The sequence below is a fragment of the Misgurnus anguillicaudatus genome, chromosome 3 (assembly GCF_027580225.2).
Source record: "Misgurnus anguillicaudatus chromosome 3, ASM2758022v2, whole genome shotgun sequence".
Classification (NCBI taxonomy): domain Eukaryota; kingdom Metazoa; phylum Chordata; class Actinopteri; order Cypriniformes; family Cobitidae; genus Misgurnus; species Misgurnus anguillicaudatus.
The window spans coordinates 11031741-11056023 of record NC_073339.2 but is presented as its reverse complement, the minus strand read 5'-3'; the positions used below and the strand labels follow the sequence as shown (position 1 = coordinate 11056023).

Below are 24283 nucleotides of genomic sequence, written 5' to 3'. Positions count from 1 at the left end.
GTACACATTTTGTACCAATCTGTACATCAAAGGTACATATCTGTACCCAAATGGTACGGTCCCAGTGACTGCATTTGTACTTTATCTGACAGTGCAGCCAGTGCAAACTTAAAGGGATAGTTCGCCCAAAAATCTTGTCATCATTTACTCTCATGTTGTTACAAACCTGTATTAATGTCTTTGTTCTGATGAACACGAAGGAAGATATTTTGAGGAATGTTTCTGACCAAACCGTTCAGAAGCCCCATTGACATTCAGGATTTAAGAATACTATGGAAGTCAATGGGGCTTTTGATTGGTTTGGTTACAAACATTCTTTAAAATATTGTCCTTTGTGTTCATCACATTTATACAGGTTTGTAACAACATGGGAGTGAGTAAATTATGAAAGAATTTTCAACTTTGAATGAACTATCCCTTTAACTTATATATTTTATTGCAGCACCTACAGTGCTACTCTAATGCTGTGTTCACACCAATCACGAATAGAGCGTCTGGCGCGAATGATTTCAATATTAAGTCAATGTAAAGATGTGTTTACGCTAAGGTGACCAGATTTTTAAAATGAAAACTGGGGACATTTCCTACACTGCAAAAAATTATTTTCAAGAAAAAAAATCTTAGTAAGAAAATCTTGAACATTTTTCTTAAACACTAAATTCAGGAAAAAATAGCTTACCCCATTTGCAGATTTTTTTTTGCTTGTTTTATGCACAAAATCACTAAAATTTGATATTTTTTGTCTAAAAATTAGACTTATTTTCTTGGGTCATTTTGCTCATCAAGATAAAGCATCATAATTTAAGAATTTTTAGACATTTTTTTCTGAAAACAAAAATACTAAGAATTTTTTTTCTTGAAAATCATTTTTTTGCAGTGTAATTCAATGGTCAAAAAATCATTAAAATCTTATTTGTTGTTATCTATGAATAAAAAAAAAAAAACGGGGACAAAACCTTTTTTTGATGTTTTCGTCTTTTTATTGTTGTGCACTGCAAAAAATAAGTATTTTGTCTTGTTTTCAGTACAAATATCTAAAAATTCTTAAATCAAGATGCATTTTCTTGAAGAGCAAAATCACCTAATATATAGACGGTTTCATCGGACGCACGTGATACACGTCTGGATCCGAACCTTTCTTCCGGTTTTGTTTTTTTAATGGTCTAACTAGTTTCTAAACTGATCTCTTGAACAAATGCCTCGTCAAAAATAACTAATGTTTTGGTTTCCTATGTAATCTATGTGTTGTTGTTTTGCTTGTTATATAAAAAAAACTACATTTAAAGTACTTTGTTGTTATTTATTATTAGCGGAGTTTACCGGAAGTTACTGCGAACCGCGACAGCCGCTTGTTTATGTTGTTACTGCTGAAACCGTCTACAAGACAAAAAAATATAAAATTTAGGTGAATTTGTGCTTAAAAAAAGCAAAAAAATCTGCCAATGGGTTAAGAAATATTTCTTGAATTTTTCTTGAATTAAATGTAAACTTATTTCAAGATTTTTTTCTTACCCCATTTTTTTTTGCTTTTTTTAAGCACAAATTCACTTAAATTTAATATTTTTGGTCTAAATACTAGACTTTTTTTGAAAATGCATCCTGATTTAAGAATTTTTAGATATTTGTACTGAAAACAAGAGAAAAATACCAAGTAAGAAAGTAATTTTTGCAGTGTTTCTAATTTAATTAATTGAACAATTTCTGTAAATCAATTTTTTAAATGAGTAGTTACCTTAACCCCCGATAACTTTGACTCTTAACATATCTTATGATAACTTGATGACGCTCTAGTAGTAAATTCTTCATCTAAAGCAGTGGCACGCAAACAAGTGTAGTTCGCAGCTCTCTCTGCTGGTGAAAATAATCATTACATGATTGCTACGGTCTTGTAAATGTGCTGTTAAAGGGGACAGAACACCAAAAAACGGGGGGCCAGTCGCAAAAACGCGGATATTGCGTTTTTGCCACCTCTACCGCGTTTGGTGTGAATCCAGCATAAGAGAAAAGACTTGAAACTATTATCTGCTTGACACAGTTTAACTCATATACATTGTTAGGACAGTTGTTGTCTGTTAATATCACATGTCATACCTAATTATGTCACTTTTTTCCTAATGGCCCTCTAAATATGTTTTCAGACTGAGGAGAGCTCATCTGAAACCCAGGAAATAGATTTCCAGCAGGTTTTAAAGGAGTTGGAAGGAGACAGAAACCCAGAAAAGTTTCGCGTGGAATACGAAAAGCTGGTCAAAGCATTACAGAAGTCCCATGAGAACGAAAAGAGGCTGATGGCTAAATGCCGGGAGCTGAACGCCGAGACTGTGTCCAGCAATGTCAAATTATCCACTGCCATGAAACTAGTGGACGAAGATCAATCCACAATCACCACTCTTAAAATGGTACATTAGCCGGCACTCTAAAACGCAAGCTGTGTTTATTGCGTAGAACATTGGGCTTATTTTAAAGCTGTTACCACATCATTTGTCTCCGCCAATTGTCATCTGTGTTTTAACTCTTTGATTAGGAAATTGATAAGGCCTGGAAAATGGTTGAAGCTGCGCATGAAAAAGAAGTTCAGGCAAAAGAAACAATCCAAAAGCTTAAAGAGGAAATCACAAATCTCAATAAGCTTCTGGAGAAAGGCGCTGGAGTCTCAGAGGACCAAGAAGACAGGTGAGCAACATTGTTTGGTATATTCTGCCTAAAATAAATTTAGTTCTAATGCTTATTTGAATGTATGTCACTTAATGCGGCTGTAATGTTGTTGGAGTGTTCAAGTTGGGTTCTCGCACGGATTTGAAAAACAAAATGTACACCTTGAACGTTTCTAGCATAAGCCATCAATTGAAGATCAAAGAGGACCTGACCAAGCAGAGAGACGAGCTGCAGTCAGAAGTGGTCACGCTCCGGCAGCACCTTGATAAAGCCACCAGTGCTCAGCAGGCGATAGAGACAGAGAAGAACAAAGCAATGGACACGATAGCTCAGGTACTACATGAGAGCGCATTGTTATGTCTCCACTGGGGTTGATTTTAACATTATCACAGGATAAGTGCCAAGGCAAGGTCTTGATAAATACTTAACAAGTCCATGTATTTAATAGGACAACACTGGCGCATTATTATTAATCAGGGTCCGTTTCCCAAAAGCATTGTTAGCCAACTATGGTCGCAGTAGTTACAGCATAGTTCAGGGGTGTTTTCTAAAACACTGTAAAAAATAAATTGTTGGCTCAATGAATTATTTTTTAGTAACTAGTTCCACAGAAATTTTACGTTCACTCAATTTCTGTCTCCAAAGTGTTACCTGGATTGATGTTTCTTAGTTGGCCCAAATTTGACTCAAATATAAAAAAGTATGTTGGCTCAATTAGCTTTATAGTTCATTCAACTAAAATGTTTTAATCAGTTGAATCTTTAAAAACTTACAGCAAAGACTCTGTCAATTAAAATTTAAGTATTTACTCAATGTTTTGTGTGTTACTTCAATTAATATTTATTATTTGGGATTTTTTTTAATAACATTTTTAAATTATCAAATAATTTATGCTGGTGTTGTAAACAAAATAATTAACTTCAGTCACATAAAAACAAAAGCTTTTTATTCACTTATCATACAGACTGAACATACAGAATTAAGTCTTCTTTAAATAGAGGGCATAAAACAGTCCAAAAAGCCTCCAAAGTCAGTCAGAAGTTCTCCAGGGCCATTTAGGAGACTTTCCTCAGCCAGTCCAAGTGGAGACTGTCTCGCTATGTCTCGGGTCTGCCCCTGACATCATCTCCGCTCTGGTTTGATAAACAGAGGAATATAAACACACACACATACATAAATAACATGTTTAATATAATAAAGTTTGACGGTGAAAGACTTTATTCCCTAAATAACGTTAATGTTAGGCCAAATTTCCCTCAGCCATCACACATAATTAAACACTATTGGGCGGTTTTCTCGGACAGGGCTTTTCACTGACTAAAATAACTTACTGACATCTCTTAACATATGAGTGCTATTGTTTTGTCTCAAAATGCACGCCAGTATTGTATTATATAAGGTTTGTTTGTAAAAATGTCCCAATTATAATAAAGACCGAGTTCTAAACTCTGTCCGGTAAACCAACCCTATAACGTTATCCAGGCTTTTTATCTTAACTAAAATAGCTCCACTTTACTTCGGTCACATAACATAACACACTTCTAATATATCTTTACAAAAATATAATTACAAAAACGTCGAGTATTTGCGTCTTTGCCAATTAATATATTCTAAAATTAACATTTAATTACAACCACTTACCTGACGTGAACTTGAGGAAACGGCTGACTTGTGTGAATCAGTAAGTGATTCCAGCTGTTGCGTGCGGATTGATCTCAGATGAAATGGCCTGTGATCCAGATCCTTCCGAGTTATAACATTTTAAATTCAAAATACACAGACGCACGCGCATACATACATACATACATGCACACGCGCGAGTACGCGCGCGCGCACACACACGGGTATATTTAGAAGTTTGTTTAGAAGTATATTTAGAAGATTGTTATGATATTGGGACTATTTCTCCACTCGCACCTTCAGCTCTGAAGTTCAAATTCGTAGGCAGTACGCAGCCCAGTTATAACAAATGTGAAAGATATGAAATATCATTCAACAGCGATATCAATTAAGTGCAATCCTAAAATATGATTTAAAACATACCGGTAAACCTTTTATTATTAAATATAAGAAATTAAAATGAATTAAATCACATGTTTAAACGCCACAGAGATATCAGAGCCAGCAGTCGATTTCTGATGGGCTTGCCGAGGCGAGGCTGCGCTGGGCGGGTTGTGAGCGCTTAAGGTCCGGTAATTTTCTGGAGCTCATCTGGAGCTCTTCTCCGTCTGAAAGTGTCCGAGCACATTTTTAAATAGACGCTATCTATATTAACCGACCGCATATTTAAACTTAAAGCACATACATTCACGTCTGAACAACTCTTACAATTACATTTTGTAACCAAATAACAGTAATATTATGAGCATTTTGTTGTCAGAAAACATAGCTGTCATAAGTCCACATATTGACCAGATTTGTCTTAATTAGTTCAGTCAACATAGCCATTCTGAATGTTGACTGAATTTGAAAATAACAATTCACTTAATGTTTTAAACACAGATTTATGTAGACTTAAAATAATATGTCTACTCAACTAAGCCCAAACAAGAAAATTGGTTTAACTTATATATTTTTGCCCTTCCAACATTTCATTAATTGGATTTTTTACAGTGAACCATTGCTCCAATAAACATTCTTAAAGGATTACTTCACTTTCATATAAAAGAAATCACAATAATTTGCTCACCCCCATGTCATCCAAAATGTTGATGTCTTTCTTTGTTCAGTCGAGAAGAAATTAAGTTTTTCGAGGAAATTATTGCAGGGTTTTTCTCAACTTAAAGGAATATTCCATTTTCTTAAAAGAAAAATCCAGAAAATTTACTCACCACCATGTCATCCAAAATGTTGATGTCTTTCTTTGTTCAGTCGAGAAGAAATTATGTTTTTTGAGGAAAACATTGCAGGATTTTTCTCATTTTAATGGACTTTAATAGACACCAACAATCAAGGCCGCCTTAATGCACGGGCTTACCTGGGCTGAAGCCCAGGGGCCTCCCAAGTTCAAGGGCCTCCCAAGTTTGCGTTCATGACGAGCTGAAAATGTCATATTGTTTTGTAACTTGTCGGGTTTTCTGTCAATCACTCTAATTGCACGTTACATACGCACAACCGGCGCAACGTCATAGAATGTCTCTGAACAGGTTCACGCCCACTTTTGGGGGAAATCGCACTAGACGTTCCATTGACTTCCATTCAAAATAGTGGAACAAAGCAACGTTCGTACACAGCCGGCAGGCGTAAATAACTTATGAAATCACTCAGATTAAACACGTTGAGTAATTATCTGTCCACCCTGCCGGCCATAGAGCGCGAAAGATACATTAACATATTTAATTTGGTCAATATAAAAACATGTCCCTTTCATTCTCACAGCATCAAATTTGTGTAACAACGCTCCCTATTGGCCAGATGTGTCTTACCCGGACATTAAACACGTACCTCATCAAGTCAACAGGGAAGCAAGTGAATGATTTTACTTCGTATTTGAAAGTTACTTCGTATTTATTTATTATGTCTTTATATTTAGAGTAATGAGTGCACTTTTCCGTCCAGCCATACAACTAACTGGCTAAGCGATATTTCCAGCAATCACTGGATGGCGTTGTTACCCAAATTTGACGCTGTGAGAATGAAAGGGACATGTTTTTATATTGACCAAATTAAATGTGTTAATGTATCTTTCGCGCTCTATGGCAGGCAGGATGGACAGATAAATACTCGACATGTTTAATCTGAGTAATTTCATAAGTTATTTACGCCTGCCGGCTGTGTAAAAACGTTGCTTTGTTACGCTATTTTGAATGGAAGCCAATGGAGGCGCTGCTTTTTTAACCCCCGAAAAGGGGCGGTGACGAAATTTACTGTCAAGTTCCCGGATGTGCCGGTAGTCCGTATGGCTGCTGATTGGTCCGTTGTAACTTAACGTGAAATAAAATGTCAGCGGGACGCACCTATAGCCGACAGCTTAGGGCTGGCGGCAAAAAGAAGTCCTGCGGATATTTTTTGCTATGGGACGTAACATATTTTTAATTCCGCGTAATGTAATTAAGTGCGCGTTGTCAACTTGACATTCCTGCACGTTAGACTGAGTGTGACAGAGAAACGGGAAATAATCCACCAACAAATGAAAGAGTAATTTCTGAAATTTCATAAAAAGCACTATAGTGAGGTGCAGCTCTCTCTCTCTCTTTCGTGCGCGCTCGCTCGTTCGCATGCAGAGTCTCTGGCATGCAGAAGTCTCTGACCCGTGCACAAGAAACTGTGCCGCTAAATTAAGAAAGGCGTTCCCGCACATAATGCTGTTAGTTGTTATAAAGTTTAAGTTTACTCGCGTTTATATCAGTGACGCGTGCGCAGCTGGAGCGATGTAGTTTGACGCGACGTCAGCTCACAGTACACACATCTGTTGGTAGAAAGACGAGAAAGAGACGCAACGGTAAAGGTGCAAGTCTAAGAAAGTAAAGAGCGACAAAACCATCTCAAATGATCATCCCCTGATAGCACCATTATAATCTCATTATCTAAAGATCTTATATACAGGTATGTTCCCTGTCTGTCTTGTGCATATTCATACTTTGTCGTTTTACATGCTTATGTATGCATAAATACTAAATACAATGCATACTATATCTTCAATAGCCTACAAAATAAATAACATATTAAAAAACAAAATTCTGTCTATAAAGACTTAGCTTTTGTTATCATTAATGCATTTAACAAGATTATGTTTATAAAGACTTATCTTTTGTTATCATTAAGGCATTTTCACTTTAAAACTAACTTTAACTTATTATATTTTTAAAACTGTGGTGAGCATTTAGTTAGTGAGTGGCAATTTTCTGCAAATTATATTCCAAAAACTATATAAACATAAAGCTTATAAACAAATAAACTTTCACACATTTTGGTTTTATTATCACCACAAGTTGCTGTGTGTGGTTGTTAAATAAAGTGTCTTGTGTTTATGCTCAAGTGGACTCAGTGATATGTTAATAACAATATTATGGTGTTTTCTGGTTCAAAGAGGGAAAACTCACTGTTATATGTCTCGAAAGAAACTAATGCATTTTGTGATGTAGATTACCTAGATATTACACTTAAAAAAGAGACTATAAATCGAGGGGAAGGGGGGCCTACAAAACCTCTTAGCCCCGGGGCCTCACATTAGGTTAAGGCGGCCCTGCCAACAATTAACACTTAACTCAACACGTAACAGTTTTTTTCAACAGAGTTTCAAAGGACTATAAACAATCCCAAACGAGGCATAAGGGTCTTATCTAGCAAAACGATTGTCATTTTTGACAAGAAAAAGAACAAATATACACTTTTAAAGCACAACTTCTCGTCGAGATCCGGTCGTGATGCGCCAGCGTGACCCCACGCAATACGTCATGACGTCAAGAGGTCACAGAAGACGAACGCGAAACTCCGCCCCAGTGTTTACAAGTGTGGAGAAAGAGTACCGTTCCTACGTTGTTGTATGTCAACTGATTAATGTCTTTGTGTCAGTTTATTGTTTACAATGGTCCACAAATGTGCGTTTTATATATGTAACATGTGACCACCCTATGTCACTACACATTTACGTTAGGTCGCGCTGGACCGGATCTAGACGAGAAGTTGTGCTTTAAAAGTGTATATTTGTTATTTTTCTTGTCAAAAATGACAATCGTTTTGCTAGATAAGACACTTATGCCTCGTTTGGGATTGTTTATAGTCCTTTGAAACTCCGTTGAAAAAAACTGTTATGTGTTAAGTGTTAAGTGTTGGTGTCCATTAAAGTCCATTAAAATGAGAAAAATCCTGCAATGTTTTTCTCAAAAAACATAATTTCTTCTCAACTGAACAAAGAAAGACATCAACATTTTGAATGACATGGTGGTGAGTAAATCTGGATTTTTCTTTTAAGAAAATTGACTATTCCTTTAACTATGTTGTTGAAACGGCATTGTTCAAATGATGGATGTGTGCGACAAAGTTACTATGTTTTTGGGTCATGACTAACTAGATAGTTTCTCCAACGATGCATGGTACTATGGTAGAAAGTTACGTTGTTGTTCAAAAAACGCACCCCTGATCTGTTGTTTAAATATGTAGTGGTTGGTGGTTAAACATCTTTCACGATCTAGATCTTTACAGAATTGCACACAAAAAGTATATTTTTAAGATGTAATTGACGTATCGACAGTCGACATTGGTAGGCTTAGCTGCCGTTTTTCTCAATTTGAGGCAATGAACATGTTTGGAGAATAAATGAAAGCGTTTGTCTTCGCTGTCTAGCTGTGGCGACAAATCAATATCAGTGGGACTGAAAATTGTGGGTCTTCAAAACTATAGATCCTCTGACAGTTGTAGTCTATACCATCAAATGTGGTATAAAGCGGAACAAAAAACCTGTGAAAGTGCCAGATGTGGACAGATATGATCCTCTGTCACATCCCTGGAAAAATAAACTGTCTATAACACACTAAGAAAATCGATAAGTGGACTGACCAAAAATAAACTGTGAGTGCTTTTCAGTCTATAGTGATCATGTAGTGTTTCATCCAGAGGGTTTACCCTCCACGGCAAGAGCTGCGGGGTTAATGGGTACAATTTTTGAACATACTTACTGTATTGTACTTGTAAAATCAGGATTTTTGCTGATTGTAACCATTGACTTTCATAGTAGGAAAACAAATATTATCGAAGTATTGTAAAAAATGATGAAGAAGATATTTGGATAAACGATGGTAAGCACACAGTTGACAGGACCCATTGAATTCCATCTTATTTGTTTTTCCTACTATGGAAGTCAATGCTGTGTGCTGCTTACCATCATTTATCAAAATATCTTCTTTTGTGTTCATCAGAAAAAGAAATGTATACAGATTTAGAACAACGTGAAGATGAGAAAGTTATGTCAAAATTTTCATTTTTGGTTGAACTATCCCTTTAAAGCAGTTTTTTTTCTCACAGCTCCAGCAGGACATCCAGGTGCATCAGAATGACGTTCATCGGGAGACCAGGAACAGGGAGAAGAAAGAGAAAGAAGTGAAGAAGCTTCAATCAGATCTGGAGTCCAAACACTCTGAAATAAAAATGCTGAATCAGCAGTGCCAGCGTTTGCAAGACGATCAGCAGAAACTGGAACAACAGCTACAGGAACATAAAGTACGAGATTCTGATCTTGGATCAGTGGGTGTGGGCGCACCAGATCAGGTTGATATACAGTAGGCAGATCTGAAGTTAGTGAGATTGGGGGTGACAGGTAACGTTATTAAAGGGAGAGACAGATGAAGATTGAAGTTAACTGGTTTGGAGACAGCGGTAGAACCTCTTATTGTATTTTAACCCCATCCATAGCTCTACAAGAAAATGTCCTGCACTTTAAGAGCACAAAAATTCAACTATATCTGTAAATGAGAAATTTTGTCAGATATAACATTTTCCAGCAATTTAGATGTGCACTGGAATCACACCGAAACATGCAGAACGTGTGCCGGTGACCACAGAGAGTAATTTGTGTTATTCCTGACAGATCATAAATGAGAAAGTCAGTAAAGAATTGGAACAGTTCCAACATCGCAACGCCAAACTCCAGCAGGATAATGAACAAAACTCTGTCAGCCTTGAAAAGCTCTCACTGCAGAACCAACAGAAGGCAGCAGACCTAAAGGTACATACACAAATAAACATATATATACGCACACACACACACCCAATGTGAAGGACATAACATTGAATTTATATAACGGTTTTCATAACAAGCTAAAGATATGCTATAGCTTTATATACTTAAAGGATCACATAAAATGTTCACCTAATACACTGTAAAAAATGCAGCATGAAGTTTAAACAACTTAATTATGCTAGTCAACTTTTTATGTTTTGACTTAAAAAAGTTGACATAACTTAGAAAAACAAGTTGAAATGGTTTAGCTTTTCAAGTTAAAGCAACATAAAAATATATGTTAATAGGATATAATTTTTTTACAGTGTAATAAGGATCATCCAAAAGTTTATTTTATGTTTTACTATGTTTGCGAAGACATTTGTAATATTTCTTCAATAAATAAAGGTGCACTGTGCAACTTTTAGAAGGATCTACTACAAGTAGCGAAGCTAGTACTACATTTTTCAGTAGCTTGGTGGTAGCTTAGCTGCTTTCTAAATCAAATAGCTTTTCAGTAGCTAAGCTCTTTTTTTGACCAAGTAGTGAGGTAGCTTCCACACAAGCTACAATTTTCCAAACATTTCTGAAGTCGTCCTGAATTTGAGAATAAGCGCGTCATTTGAATCGACACAGGATGTCGTTTGTTCTGTATTTTCGAGTTGTGCAGCTTTCATTCACACAAAACACACTCGCATTCTGTGAAGACTCGTGCTCTACCTCTGATTGGGTTATGTCATCAAGCCAAGCTAATATAAAAACATGTAATAAATATTACAATTGAAATTATTAATAGAATGTGCTTTGGCGGGCACCTCACAGACTCTGTGCAGGCTACCTGCTGCCTGCGGGCCCACGTTGGAGACCCTTGTGTTAAGATATGTCAGGGCCAGGTGTTTTTGAATAAAGGCAGCTCAAACATGCATTTTATTCTGGGAGTAGGATAAGTCCAGCAAACAGCCCCAACATGTGAAGTACCTAGGTCTACATTATGCTTGTATTGCCTATAATTACTAAAATAATAAATTGAAACTGAAGTACATAATAAAACTGGTTAAAAATAAAAAAGTAGCTTGGACGTAGCAAGCTAGTATTGATGTAGCTTAGCTTGCTACATTTCCCAGGGGGGTAGCTTCAGTGTAGTGAAGCTTCATTTAATGTGAAGTAACTGGTAGCTTAGCTCACTACATTTTCCAAGTAGCTTGCCCAGCACTGCTACACGGGTCCAAAAATTCCTACCCGAACCCGATCAGACCCGTAAATGTGCTACACTGAACCGACCCGGACCCGTCTGTTGTTTTGAAAGCTGGACCCGGAACCGACCCGGACCCGTCTATTATCCGGGAAGATACAGACCTTATTTACAATCCTTATTTCCAAGAAAGTTCCATCCATGTTATTCCTCTCTTGACGATTGAAATGTTTAATGCTTATTACAGCTGTAGAAGTCCACTTTACAGTCATGGTGATGAATAACGCAGTTTTACATTTGTTGTTTATCGGGTCAACTTGCATAATAATTTATACTGTTATACTGCTCGTTCAGTGCCATGGCTGCTTTCGTTAGCTTTACTTCTTTGCTATCATCTCTGTGCTCTTTGAGCAGAGTCGCGTAAACTTTAGATATAACAGCAAGACGGTCAATTTATAATATTATTATAAAAAATAGAGAAGTCAGTGCAAAATGCGCGGTACAGCGGAATAGGTCCCGCCTTCTAAATAAAAGAGCCAATTGTCAAAGGTAAAGTCATTGCGTCTCACTGCAGAAGCTCCTGACTGGTAGCCAGAGAAACATTAAAATAGCACATGCACGTTAGCTGCCTGGTTGGAGCAACCAAATATAAACTTTTTAACGCAATTTTAGCGTCATAGAAAAAATTTATGCGACAGTTCATCTATGTTTTTGTTGTTGTTTTTGAAATATTTTATTTAAATGTGAGTGTGTGTTCTCAGAGTTCGATCGACCTCGGGTATTACCCACAATGTTAAACAGACCCGGTCTTCGGGTCTCGGGTCTTCTGTGTAGACCTCTAGTATAAAGTAATATTTTTATTACTGTAGAATGAGATGTTTTTATCTACGTACACATATTGACATTGTTTCATACTACATTGTCTCAGACAATGACATGTCCTGTGGCAGCTACCATAGCTTTATTATGCATATCTCACCACTAGATGGCGCTAAAAATCTACAAAGTGGACATTTAAAGGCACAATATGTAATTTTTTCACCACTAGAGGTCGCTAAACAACAACGGCGTAGCTTGATGATGCTGTTATAGAGCGTGTGGTGAGAGTAGTCTTCACCTTCAGTGTCGATAGAAATGGATCGGACAGGACTCACAAATAGAAGCAACAACATAATGCCATTCTAGACTTTTAAAGTACTACTTCTTAAAGTACTACATTGCTTCACAGACCGATTAGCGTATGACATCACATTACAGTACGAGAGCGACGCAGTAGTACAGCTAATGAATCACAAAACAATACAAAACTTTTTCCTGCCATTGATGAGTTATTTCGTCAGTTAAAGGAATAGTCAATTTTCTTAAAAGAAAAATCCAGATAATTTACTCACCACCATGTCATCCAAAATGTTGATGTCTTTCTTTGTTCAGTCGAGAAGAAATTATGCTTTTTGAGGAAAACATTGCAGGATTTTTCTCATTTTAATGGACTTTAATAGACACCAACAATTAACACTTAACTCAACACTTAACAGTTTTTTTCAACAGAGTTTCAAAGGACTATAAACAATCCCAAGCGAGGCATGGGGGTCTTATTTAGCAAAACGATTGTCATTTTTGACAAGAAAAATAACAAATATACACTTTTAAAGCACAACTTCTCGTCGAGATCCGGTCGTGATGCGCCAGCGTGACCCCACGCAATACGTCATGACCTCAAGAGGTCACAGAGGACGAACGCGAAACTCCGCCCCAGTGTTTACAAGTGTGGTGAAAGAGGACCGTTCCGACGTTGTTGTATGTCAACTGATACTAATTAATGTCTTTGTGTCAGTTTATTGTTTACAATGGTCCGCAAATGTGCGTTTTAAATATGTAACACGTGACCTCCCTATGTCACTACGCATTTACGTTAGGTCGCGCTGGACCGGATCTAGACGAGAAGTTGTGCTTAACACTTCACTCAACACTTAACAGTTTTCAACTGAGTTTCAAAGGACTATAAACGATCCCAAATGAGGCATAAGGGTCTTATCTAGCGAAACGATTGTCATTTTTGACAAGAAAAATATAAAATATGCACTATCCGTCTAGGTCCGGCCCAGCGTGACCTCGCGTAAATGCGTGGCGAGTAAATTATCTGGATTTTTCTTTTAAGAAAATGGACTATTCCTTTAAGAGAAAACGCTTCTCTACCAATGACAAGTTTTTACAGCAATCCATATTTCTGCTATTACCCAACTTATAAAACATGGAAGGATCCACTAAGGCCAAAAACACAAAAGTCATTTACAAAAATGCAATTATATCACTTTTTTATCAAAATTTTGTATTTTTAAAGAAGCATACCCATATTTGAGAGGTGATAAAAATAAAACAAATGACAATAGGATGAAAGTTTTTATTGAAAGCAGAGGGTCTGTGCTTTCATTTGATTTATACCACAGGTCTGTTGAATGCTGTATTCTGATTAGCTGAGAAATGTTCCGTGGGTATGCATCAATTTCTGATAACCGCACACCTAACTTGTCAAATGTCTTAAAAATAGGTACCAGACCAATGTTTGTGGTAACCGTGGTATAAGAGTGATAATTGACTCCGGTCCTTTGAATTATTTGAAAATAATGCACATCCGTGGTGTAACGGCACGACGCGAAGCGAAGGTGCACTGCACCTTGGGTGTGCATTATTTTCTTATAATTCAATGGCCCGTCGTCAATTATTCCCTTTTATACCACTGTTGTTATATTTAAAGAAAAACATTTTCAGAAAGGCATTTAACTTTTGTGAAAATCATAAAAAATTCTGGTGCTGGCAGGCAACTTAAAAAAAAAACTGGCAGGGAAAGAGTTAATGTCACATATGCAAAAGTGGAAACCGAGAAAAACCCGGACATGACACCATTGACTAGTAACTCTATAAACAGAAGTGTAATGTGGCATTCACACCAGACGTGGAAGAGGCGGCAAGCGCGAGTGATTTACATGTTAAGTCAATGCAAAAATGCGAATAAGCATCCTGCGGTGCGGTACACGCAAACTGAGCATTGCAACGGGAAACGCGCAAGTTGAAAAAGTAGAACTTTGGCGGATATTCGCGCCGCGGTAACCAATAAGGAGCTTGCTCTAGTAGTCACGTGATTACAGAGAGCGAGAGGAGTCGCAGAAGCCCCTCCCATGACGCGAATTCCCATGTGAATGTCTCGAATGACTAGAATTTCACGCGTGAATGATATGAGTAAACTCAAAGCGTCCAACTATGCACGAATAGCACGTTTTTGCCGCATGTACCGTGGCTGGTGTGAATGTACAGTAAGTCAATGCAAAGACGCAAATAATCATCCTGCGGTGCGGTACAGGCGAATGGCACAGTGCGGATGGGCCGGAATGTGCGAAAGGCGCTTTGCGGAACGCGCGCCGTGAAAAAGGCGCAAGTTGAATATCCGACTTTGGGGGATTGCGCCACGGTAACCAATAAGGAACTTGCTCTAGTAGTCACATGATTACAGAGAGCGAGAGGAGTCGCAGAAGCCCCTTCCACTACGCGAATTTCCATGTGAATGTCCTGAATGACTAGAATTTCACGCATAAATGTCTCGAATGACTAGAATTTCACATGTGAATGATACGAGTAAACTCAAAATGTTCAAGCATCCAACTATGCACGAATAGCGCATTTTTACCGCTTGTAAGACTCAAATAATCATCCTGCGGCGCGGTACAGGCGAATGGCACAGTGCGGATTGGCCGGAATGTGCGAAAGGCGCGTTGCGGAACGCGCGCCGTGAAAAAGGCGCAAGTTGAATATCCGACTTTGGGGGATTGCGCCACGGTAACCAATAAGGAACTTGCTCTAGTAGTCACGTGATTACAGAGAGCAGGCGGAGTCGCAGAAGCCCCTTCCACTACGCGAATTTCCATGTGAATGTCCTGAATGACTAGAATTTAACGCATAAATGTCTCGAATGACTAGAATTTCACATGTGAATGATACGAGTAAACTCAAAATGTTCAAGCATCCAACTATGCACGAATAGCGCATTTTTACCGCTTGTAAGACGCAAATAATCATCCTGCGGCGCGGTACAGGCGAATGGCGCAGTGCGGATGGGCCGGAATGTGCGAAAGCCGTGTTGCGGAACGCGCGCTGCAAAAAACACGCAAGTTGAATATCCGACGGATTGCGCCACGGTAACCAATAAGGAACTTGCTCTAGTAGTCACGTGATTACAGAGAGCAGACGGAGTCGCAGAAGCCCCTTCCACTACGCGAATTTCCATGTGAATATCCTGAATGACTAGAATTTCATGCATAAATGTCTCGAATGACTAGAATTTCACGTGTGAATGATACGAGTAAACTCAAAATGTTCAAGCGTCCAACTATGCACGAATATCGCGTTTTTGGCACTTGTAAGACGCGAATAATCATCCTGCGGCGCGGTACAGGCGAATGGGGCAGTGCGGATGGGGCGAAATGTGCGAAAGGCATGTTGCGGAATGCGCGCCGCAAAAAACACGCAAGTTGAATATCCGACGGATTGTGCCACGGTAACCAATAAGGAACTTGCTCTAGTAGTCACGTGATTACAGAGAGCAGGCGGAGTCGCAGAAGCCCCACCCATGACGCGAATGACTAGAATTTCACATGCAAATGAAGCGAGTAAACTCAAAATGTTCAATCGTCCAAATACGCTTGAATAGCGTGTTTTTTTAACATATATTTTCCTGTTACCGCGGCTGGTGTAAACCCAGGGTAACTGGTAAAAACAGCAAATTCTCTGAATTCAAACATTGTTTAAACAGTTGGGATAAGTACAATACAAATGTGAACATTAAAACTGCAAGCAGTGATGGAAGGGCCCTCGCACACCTGACACCGCCACGCCGTGGCATGAGAAGAATTAAAGGGAACAGTAGTAAATAGGCATTTAAGCATGTAAACATAGGTGAACCATTTAAAAGTGTAGTATAATGTGCCACATTTCCTGTTGCTAATTACAAATGACAGCGAGGTAGCATCGTGTAAGATAGCATGAGAGAGAGAGAGTGAGTGAGCGAGTGTGTGTGTGTGTGAGTGACTACATGTAAATATTGGCACGTAGATGTGTTCTGTCCAGGACTCTTATCAATCATGTGAAGTTTGGGACAAATCCGACATTGCATTATCATTGTAAACATGTTACTTCCTGTTACCAGCTGGTGGCGCTATGACCGTAACTGACTATTGGCATCATAAGTGACTATCAGTGATGGGAGTAACGCGTTACTGTAACTCCACTATTTTTTTAAATCAAGTAACGCAATTACAATTACTGAAATTTAAATGAGTTCGTTACGCGCGTTACTCTATTTTGTAAAAAATAGACAAGACATATCTGACGTCGCAGGACTGTAGTTGGCGGCGCAATGATTCATTACACTTCATCATAGCTGACAGTGCATATAGAATGAACATGAAAAATCTAAACGGGACAACATACCTTTGTTTAAAAATTGTGCGCAAGTCATAATCCATCCGGTCTCATGTTTGTAAATTATCTTCACCAAGCAATCGCAGTATGACATCAACTTGCATTTGTAGTCCACAAAGGTAATAAATCTAAGAAATGATCATATATTCTTAGATGTTTACATCGGCTTCATGGAAGAGAACGATCCGCGATTGTTGTTTCCACTAAAATATTCACACTGCGGTGTACACCCGTGTTAAAACTCCATAGTATGTGTGAGCTCGCTTTTAGTTTTAGTTTCAGTCTCTCCGTATCCGAACAAAAAATCCACTCGCTCTGTGTCCATCTGACAAAACAATCCACTCGCTCTGTGTCCGTCCGACAAAACAATCCACGTAGCCTACTCCGTTTTCTGAATAAATATCTTCCTTTAATCCTGTGTATCATTTAAATCCAACAGAAAACAAACAATATATGACCAAAGAGCGCAGTCCCTGTGGCAAGCTTCACAAGCTGTGTTCCAATTCAAGTGCTGCACCCTACTAAGCATGCAATAAAAGGTGAGCACTTGCCCATTCAAGGCGCTCAGAAGTTCGCGAAGAGAACTGAAATGAGACGGTCTAACCTTCGGAGGACCCATAATTTGCCTCATCTGCTGCACACGCATCGTGCCTGTCAGCAGGACACAGCGGAGACGTTTCTAACTTATTAAAATAAATATGAAATCAGAAAAATTATAATTTATTTTAGAAAATTTGACATGTTGACACAATTGTCTCCAAATTTTTAAAGAGACACTACACAATTTTAACACATTTTATATTTTTGTAAACATGCAGAATATTTGTCTAAATGGTCTAAATGATATACATAAATAAACTAAGTTTAAATATTAAGATAATTTCTAACAAAAATATTCAAAGGTTGAATCTAAAGCAAAATAGGCTCCTACAGTATGTGATATATTAGAGTCTTACGTGTAAAATAGCCCATCCATATCATTTTACTGTTTGACTGTTCAGTACTGTTCATATTTACATTTAAAAAGCAGACATAAAAGTAACTTAAAAGTTACTTTTCTAAGTAACTAATTACTTTTGATATACAGTAACCGGTAGAGTAGTTCAGTTACTTTTAAAAGAAGTAATTAGTAACTGTAACTAATTACTAATTTTTTAGTAACTTGCCCAACACTGGTGACTATTGACATGTAGATGTGTTCAGTCCAGGACTCTTATTAATCATGTGAAGTTAGGGAAAGATCGGACATTGCATAATCAGTGTAAACATGTCACTTCCTGTTGTCAGCTGGTGGCGCTTTAACCATAAGTGACTATTGACATGTAGATGTGTTCAGTCCAGGACTCTTATTAATCATGTGAAGTTTGGGACAGATCAGACATTGCATAATGAGTGTAAACATGTCACTTCCTGTTGTCAGCTGGTGGCGCTATAACCATAAGTGACTATTGACATGTAGATGTGTTCAGTCCAGGACTCTTATTAATCATGTGAAGTTAGGGAAAGATCGGACATTGCATAATCAGTGTAAACATGTCACTTCCTGTTGCCAGCTGGTGGCGCTATAACCATAAGTGACTATTGACATGTAGATGTGTTCACTCCAGGACTCTTATTAATCATGTGAAGTTTGGGACAGATCAGACATTGCATAATCATTGTAAACATGTCACTTCCTGTTGCCAGCTGGTGGCGCTATGACCATAAGTGACTATTGACATGTAGATGTGTTCATTCCAGGACTCTTATTAATCATGTGAAGTTTGGGACAGATCAGACATTGGATAATCATTGTAAACATGTCACTTCCTGTTGCCAGCTGGTGGCGCTATAACCATAAGTGACTAATGACATGTAGATGTGTTCACTCCAGGACTCTTATTAATCATGTGAAGTTTGGGACAGATCAGACATTGGATAATCATTGTAAACATGTCACTTCCTGTTGCCAGCTGGTGGCGCTATAACCATAAGTGACTATTGACATGTAGATGTGTTCAGTCCAGGACTCTTATTAATCATGTGAAGTTTGGGACAGATCAGACATTGGATAATCATTGTAAACATGTCACTTCCTGTTGCCAGCTGGTGGCGCTATAACCATAAGTGACTATTGACATGTAGATGTGTTCAGGTCATGACTCTTAGCAATCATGTGAAGTTTGGGACAGATCGGACACTGTATGCCTGAGTTCCAGCAACCTGTTTCATAGCGAAACATCAAACTTTGGCTGGCCGAAATAGACACAAATTTTAATATAGAATCAAATCCTTCGCAATTTAGCATCACAAAGGCCTTAAGATGACACTCGCCAAATATGATGATGATCCGACGAAAACTGTAGGAGGAGTTAGTTAAAGTATGACTGCTGGAAATGAGAAAAACTGAGCCAAAATCTGAGAAATAATTCAAAATAGCTGACTTCCTGTTTGGTTTAGGGCGTTGCTCCAAGAGACTTTTTTGTAGGGCTTGTAATAATACATGAGCATACCGAAATTCGTACATGTAAGTTAAACACAGTCCAAGGGCTGCTTCATTGAATATTTGAAAGTGGCGCTAAAACATGTTCCTTCAGGTTGCCAGCTGGTGGCGCTATGGCTATAAATGAAAATTGTTATGTAGATGTGTTCAGGTCAGGACTCTTAGCAATCATGTGAAATTTGGGACAGATCGGACACTGTATGCATGAGTTCCAGCAACTTCCTGTTTCATTGGAAAACATCAAACTTTGTCGGGCCAGAACCGACACAAATTTTTACTTAGAGTCAAATCCTTCGCAATTTAGCATCACAAAGGCCTTAAGATGACACTCACCAAATATGAAGATGATCCGACGAAAACTGTAGGAGGAGTTAGTTAAAGTATGACGCCTGGAAATGACAAAAACTGCGCCCAAATCACAAAAATAACTCAGAATAGCTGACTTCCTGTTTGGTTTACGGCTTTGCTCCAAGAGACTTTTTTGTAGGTCTTGTCATGCTACAGACGCGTACCGAATTTCGTAATTGTACGTCAAACACAGTCCGAGGGCTGCTTCGTTGAAAATTTGTAGGTGGCGCTATAGAGCCATTTTCTCACGCCTAATTCTAAAGCCTACACCACATGTAAATTTTCATCACTCTTGACATCTGTGCAAAATTTCATGAGTTTTCGAGTATGTTTAGGCCCTCTAAAGTCCCGCTGAAGTCGGAGAAAAAGAAAAAAAAATATAGCTGCAAGCAGCGATGGCGGGCCCTCGCACGTTTTTTTAAACCGCTACATGGTGCCTCCGAGAAAACGATGCACGGTGGGCAAATGCATCAAGTGGGTAAATATCGGTGGACTATTTATGTTGTTACTGACCCATTTGGGGACTGTAGGTAAAAGAAACCCCACATTTTGGACAAACAGGGGCGCTAGTGAGCGACTTAAGAGGCACACCTATGTCTGACCTGTTTGTCAACACTTAACAGTTGACAACTCTGATGTGTGTGCCAAATTTGAAGTTAATCTAAGCATGCCAAGAGGCTTAAATATTCCTGAAATAATAGTAAACTTTGATGCGTTGCCATGGCAACAGCGTTCGAGATGTCAAAAATCCCTTCGCATTTTATCATCTCCAATGTCTCAGCATCATGTTGACCACGTTTGGTGTCAATCGCATGAATATCCTAGAAGGAGTATTGAAAAGTTCACTGCATGCAACTGAAGGGCTTAAATATGTCTTTAAAATGAAAGTAAAGTTTGACGCGTTGTCATGGGAACAATGTTCGAAATATCAAAAATCCCTTCGCAATTTATCATCTACTATGTCTTGGCATCATATTGACCACTTTTGGTGTCAATCGCATAAACATTCGAGGAGGAGTATTTAAAAGAACATCACATGGAACTGTCAAAAAAATCAACCTTTGTGACTGCAACACTTCCTGGCGCCTGGTGGTGGCGCTATACCCGAGACTTACAATAGGCACATCGATGCGATCGGAATCTTCAGACGAACAAACACCCCGCGTGTCATCACTATAAGACATTTTTTGCCTTAGATATTAGACACTTCCTGTTTCTCTGATTTCCCCATGACTTTGCCGCTTCGCCATGGCAACACCGTTCGAGATATAAAAAATCCCTTCGCAATTTAGCAAGACCAATGTCTTGACATCATGATCACCACGTTTGGTGTCATTTGCATAAATCCCCTAGGAGGAGTATTCAAAAGTTCACCGCATGCATTTTTTAAACAATCCAAAATGGCGGACTTCCTGTTGGGCGGAGCTAAAATGTTAGAGGGCGAAAGTTGTTCGGGTCGATGAGATCTATATGTGTACCAACTTTCGTAAATGTGCGTACATGTTTGCCCGATCTGTGCACTCCTGTTTGTTTTTGCATTACAGGGGGCGCTACAGAGCCCCCGTGCCACGCCCGTGTTCCAGCCTTTGGCTTTCGGCGATCACGGACGACTCTGATGTCTGTGCCAAATTTCAAGAGTTTTCGAGTATGTTAAGGCCCCCAAAATGTCCAAAAGTGTTGAAAAAAATAAAAAAAATAAAAAAAATAATAAAAAATATAGCTGCAAGCAGCGATGGCGGGCCCTCGCACGTTTTTTTACCGCTACACGGTGCCTCCGAGAAAACGATGCACGGTGGGCAAGTGCATCAAGTGGGTAAATATCGGTGGACTACTTATGTTGTTACTGACCCAATTAGGGACTGTAGGTAAAAGAAACCCCACATTTTGGACAAACGGGGGCACTAGTGAGCAACTTAAGAGGCACACCTATGTCTGACCTGTTTGTCAACACTTAACAGTTGACAACTCTGATGTGTGTGCCAAATTTGAAGTTAATCTAAGCATGCCAAGAGGCTTAAATATTCCTGAAATAATAGTAAACTTTGATGCATTGCCATGGCAACAGCGTTCCAGATGTCAAAAATTCCACCGCAATTTATCATCTACAATGTCTCAGCACCATGTTGACCACGTTTGGTGTCAATCGCATGAATATCCTAGAAGGAGTATTGAAAAGTTCACTGCATGCAACTGAAGGGCTTAAATATGCCTTTAAAATGAAAGTAAAGTTTGACGCGTTGCCATGGTAACAACGTTCGAGATATCAAAAATCCCTTCGCAATTTATCATCTACTATGTCTTGGCATCATGTTGACCACTTTTGGTGTCAATCGCATAAACGTTCTAGGAGGAGTATTTAAAAGAACATCGCATGGAACTGTCAAAAAAATCCAGCTTTGTGACTGACACACTTCCTGGCACCTGGTGGTGGCGCTATACCCGAGAATCACAATAGGCACATCAATGCGATTGGAATCTTCAGACGAACAAACACCCCGCATGTCATCACAATAAGAAATTTTTTGCCTTAGATATTAGACACTTCCTGTTTCTCTGATTGCGCCATGATTTGTCACCTCGCCATGGCAGAATTGTTCGAGATATCAAAAATCCCTTCGCAATTTAGCAAGTACAATGTCTCGACATCATGATCACCACGTTTGGTGTCAATCCCATGAATCCCCTAGGAGGAGTATTCAAAAGTTCACTGCATGCATTTTTTAAACAATCCAAAATAGCCGACTTCCTGTTGGGCGGAGCTAATAGGTTTGATTGTGAAAGTTGTTCGTGTCGATGGGATCTATATACATACCAACTCTCGTACATGTGCGTACATGTTTGCCAGATTTGTGCACCAATCATTTTTTTGCATTATAGGGGGCGCTACAGAGCCCTACTGCCACGGCCATGTTCCAGCGTTTGCCCCGTCCTAATGGCCGACGACTTTGAGGTCTGTGCCAAATTCCCGGTGTTTTCGAGCATGTTAAGGCACCCAAAGTGCATGCCAAGTGCTTAAATATGCCTGAAAATGAAAGTAAAATTTGACATGTTGCCAATGGAGCAGCATTCGAGATATCAAAAATCCCTTCGCAATTTATCATCTACAATGTCTCAGCATCATGTTGACCACTTTTGGTGTCAATCGCATGAAAATCCTAGGAGGAGTATTTAAAAGTTCACCGCATGCAACTGTCAAAAAATCCACCTTTTGTGACGGTCACACTTCCTGGCGCCTGGTGGTGGCGCTATACCCAAGACTCACAATAGGCACATCGATGCGATCGGAATCCTTGGCCGAACATACACACTGCGTTTCATCCCAATAAGACATTTTTTGCCTTAGATATTAGACACTTCCTGTTTCTCTGAATTCGCCATAAATTTGTCGCTTCGCCATGGCAACACCGTTCGAGATATCAAAAATCCCTTCGCAATTTAGCAAGTCCAATGTCTCAGCATCATCTTCACCACGTTTGGTGTCAATCGTATGAATTCCCTAGGAGAAGTATTTAAAAGTTCATGACTGACACACTTCCTGGCGCCTGGTGGTGGCGCTATACCCGGGACTCACAATAGGCACATCGATGCGATCGGAATCATCAGACAAACAAACACCCCGCATGGCATCACAATAAGACATTTTTTGGCTTAGATATTAGACACTTCCTGTTTCTCTAAATTCGCCATGATTTTGTCACCTCGCCATGGCAGAACCGTTCGAGATATCAAAAATCCCTTCGCAATTTAGCAAGTACAATGTCTTGACATCATGATCACCACGTTTGGTGTCAATCCCATGAATCCCCTAGAAGGAGTATTTCAAAGTTCACCGCATGCATTTTTTAAACAATCCAAAATGGCAGACTTCCTGTTGGGCGGAGCTAAAATGTTAGAGGGCGAAAGTTGTTCGGGTCGATGAGATCTATATGCGTACCAACTCTCGTACATGTGCGTACATGTTTGCCCGATCTGTGCACCAATGTTTTTTTTTGCATTACAGGGGGCGCTACAGAGCCCCTGTGCCACGCCCGTGTTCCAGCCTTTGCCCGTTCGCAATGACGGACGACTTTGACGTCTGTGCCAAATTTCAAGAGTTTTCGAGTATGTTTAGGCACCCAAAATGCCCAAAAGTGTTAAAAAAAATAAAAATAATAATAAAAAAAAAAAAAATAATAATAAATCCTAAGAAAAACAATAGGGCTTCGCACCTTTCGGTGCAGGCCATTCTGGCCTGCTCCTCGGTGCTCGGGCCCTAATAATAATCCGAGCAAAAACAATAGGGCTTCGCACCTTTCGGTGCAGGCCATTCTGGCCTGCTCCTCGGTGCTCGGGCCCTAATAATAATAACTCCTTGAAGAACAATAGGGTCCTCACACCCCGGTGTGCTCGGGCCCTAAAAATACATAACACTGAATATTGTGTTGTGCCTTTAAGTATTGTTTACCTTTATGTACCATAGACATTATGATATACTGTA

General features: G+C 39.0%; 1 protein-coding gene across 1 annotated transcript in view; it reads left to right on the top strand.

Moving 5' to 3' along the window:
• cfap58 (cilia and flagella associated protein 58) overlaps positions 1 to 24283 on the top strand; it is a 157512-nt gene that overhangs the window by 581 nt on the left and 132648 nt on the right. Inside the window, exons 2-6 of the mRNA XM_055204571.2 lie at positions 2139 to 2399; positions 2525 to 2673; positions 2832 to 2988; positions 9619 to 9813; positions 10181 to 10318. Of these exons, the coding sequence (XP_055060546.2) occupies positions 2139 to 2399; positions 2525 to 2673; positions 2832 to 2988; positions 9619 to 9813; positions 10181 to 10318 (900 nt within the window). The remainder of the gene's footprint in view (positions 1 to 2138; positions 2400 to 2524; positions 2674 to 2831; positions 2989 to 9618; positions 9814 to 10180; positions 10319 to 24283) is intronic.